Raw genomic sequence first — 2660 nt, 5'->3', positions numbered from 1 at the left:
GGAGAAAGGGGGGACTCAAGGGGAGAGAGACAGATCTACACAGTACTCTGTTCCCTAAGTGTTCTCCGTAGCCCAGACACCCACAGAGATTCACAGAATTGGATTGGGAAGAGAAGGGGAAAGGAGGAAATAGAGGTGATCTGGGGGAGAAAAAGGAGAATCAAAGGGGGAGAGAGTGATCAAACCAGTAATCACACTCCTGAGTAAAAAATAGGTGCTGAAGATTGGATTCTTAAATGTCCAGAAATGATATCAAGTACTGAAAAGCAAAGATTAAAAATCTAAAGTAGAGGTTAGACTCTTAAAAAATACAATATTAAAAAAAAAACACAAAAAATTTAAGAAATATATATGAAGTTTGCTTTAAAAATAGGCCCCCCCCCTTTTTTTGAAAGGTTATAGTGGGTTATAAAAATGAAAATTAAGGAGTAATAGAGGAGTAATAGAGGACTTTTAAAAAAAAGAAAAAAATTTAATTAAAAAAATAATAATAGTAGTAAAAATATATCTAGGAATTTCTCTGGAGCTGTTGTGGTCAGTGTGGGTTCGGCTCAGTTTCAGATAGCTCCTCATTCCAGCTTACACTTCTCGATATCTATAGGCCCCTTCCGGTGTAGTCGGTGTTACCTACAGGGATTTTAATCTGTCGCACAGGTCCCTTCTGAAGTGGTTCCCTTTGTTTATTGGCTTCTGTTTGCCAGTCTCTTCAGTGTCTAATTTCCGCCCTGACACAGGCGGGCGGAGGTGGTCTCTTGTTCAGGTTTGCTAGTTCAGTCCTGCTGCGGGGAGGGCGGGGCGCTGGAGGCAGATATCGCTGTGTGTGGGGAGCACTCACCGTGTTCCGGCCACACTGGGTTTGCCCCCTCTCACGGGTGTGTGCTCTCCCCTCTACACTGCTCAGGCTCCCGGCTGCTCTATATGGAGCGTGCCCTGCGTTGCGTGCGGTTCCAGTTTTCGGGTTCTCCACAAAAGCGCGGACTCGGTTGGGCCTGCGTTCTGTGCCTTCCCCGCCCGAGCAGCTCAGGCAGCCAGGAGCTTGACGGGTGCACTCTCCCCGGGTGCAGGGTGCCTTCTCCCCTCCGCGGTCCCAGCCTCGGTTTCCACCCGAGCCAGTCCGGTGTACCTTGTAACTGTTCTGGGGAACTGGCCTCTAGTCGCGATCCTCCCGGCGGATGTCGACCATCCAGAATCTCAGGAAGTCTTTGGTTAGAAGCTGGAGGCCTGTTTGCAGTCTGGTAGGGATGCCATCTCTGCGGCCGAGTTTGCCCCTTTCCCCTCCCCCCTGCCTCCTGCCTCCGGCGGGGATGGGCCGGTCCGCCACTGGCTAGCTCTTCTCTGGAATTGCTCAGTCCCTTTGTTTTGCAAACGGCCAGCAGTGTGTTCGGGCCGGTTAATTTTCTCTCTCTCTCTTGCTATCCCACAGTTTAAGTTGCAATCTCACGTTAGCTCCCTCCAATTGCCCTCAGGGCATTTGGGCCCGGTCCTTACCCTAAGCAATGCTGCCTGCTTCTCTCCATTCTGCCCCCACTTGCTGGAGGTGGATGTGGGCGTCTGGGGTACTTTTCTGCTGGGAGTTGCTTTTAGGCATGTAATCTGTGGGTTTTATTTATTTTTCCTCCCTGTTAGGTTGCCCTCCAAGATTCAAAAACTTCCCCCAGACCCGCCCATGAGAGGGTTTCCTGGTGTTTGGAAACTTCCTCTATTAAGACTCCCTTCCAGGAACAGGTCTCCATCCCTAACTCTTTTGTCTCTCTTTATATTTTTTATATTTTGTCCTACCTCCTTTCAAAGACAATGGGCTGCTATTCTGGGTGCCTGATGTCCTCTGCTAGCGATCAGAAGTTGTTTTGTGGAGTTTGCTCAGCATTCAAATGTTCTTTTGATGAATTTGTAGGGGAGAAAGTGGTCTCCCTGTCCTATTCCTCTGCCATCTTAGCTCCTCCTCTGATGACGGTTCAGTCTTCCTTTCCGCCCAGCCCTCTGCCCCTCTGGCCACGTGTCCAGAACACCCAGTGCTGTCTCGGGTGGGGACCCGCTTCACAGGGGCACGCAGTTCCACTGGTTCCAACCACGGGGGATGGCGATGTGATGCAGGTTGTCACTGATTCTCTGTATGATTTTGTTGGCTTTGTGTGTGTGGTTATACACAGGGAAGCCGAGCTGGTCCAGAGCCCGGGTGTGGACAGCCAGCATGTGGGAGATGAGCCCGTGGCCCCGGTACTTGGGCAGGGTGGCCCCCATCCGGATCTCTCCCGCCTGGTCCATCAGGGACCAGGACGCAGGGGTCCCCTTGGGCCCCAGCAGGCAGAAGGTGGGGAAGGCCCGGATACAGCGCTCGATGAATCTCTGGCTCCTCTTATTGCCACCAAAATGCCAGAATTTATTCACCAAAGCGGCATGTGTAGGATCCATGGATGAGAGCTTAAACATCTCCTCGTTACTATTGAGAAGAGGAAAAAAAAAACCCTCATAAGTCACACATACTGTGAAGTATTATATATTCTTTTGCCCCCAAATTGTCTTCAGATGATGCATTTGAGAGTGCAGGCAAAGGCACAGATTCTGCAGCGAGGCTGCCCAGATTCATAATTCAAAAGCGTGTGACTTTAACCCTGCAACATAATGTCTCTCTGCCTCCTTCCTTTATAAAGTGAGCCTAT

General features: G+C 50.2%; 1 protein-coding gene across 1 annotated transcript; it reads right to left on the bottom strand.

The window, feature by feature from the left end:
- Positions 1 to 429: 429 nt before the first annotated feature.
- LOC133040854 (glycine N-phenylacetyltransferase-like) lies at positions 430 to 2436 on the bottom strand (the record flags this gene model as incomplete). Its single annotated transcript, XM_061121100.1, has 1 exon — positions 430 to 2436. A coding segment is annotated over one exon (399 nt), but the record flags the coding sequence as incomplete, so codon positions are not given.
- Positions 2437 to 2660: the final 224 nt, after the last annotated feature.

Source organism: Dama dama, chromosome 1, assembly GCF_033118175.1.
Source record: "Dama dama isolate Ldn47 chromosome 1, ASM3311817v1, whole genome shotgun sequence".
In the NCBI taxonomy this organism is placed as follows: domain Eukaryota; kingdom Metazoa; phylum Chordata; class Mammalia; order Artiodactyla; family Cervidae; genus Dama; species Dama dama.
The sequence above is the reverse complement of the archived record's forward strand: the minus strand, read 5'-3'. Positions and strand labels throughout refer to the sequence as shown.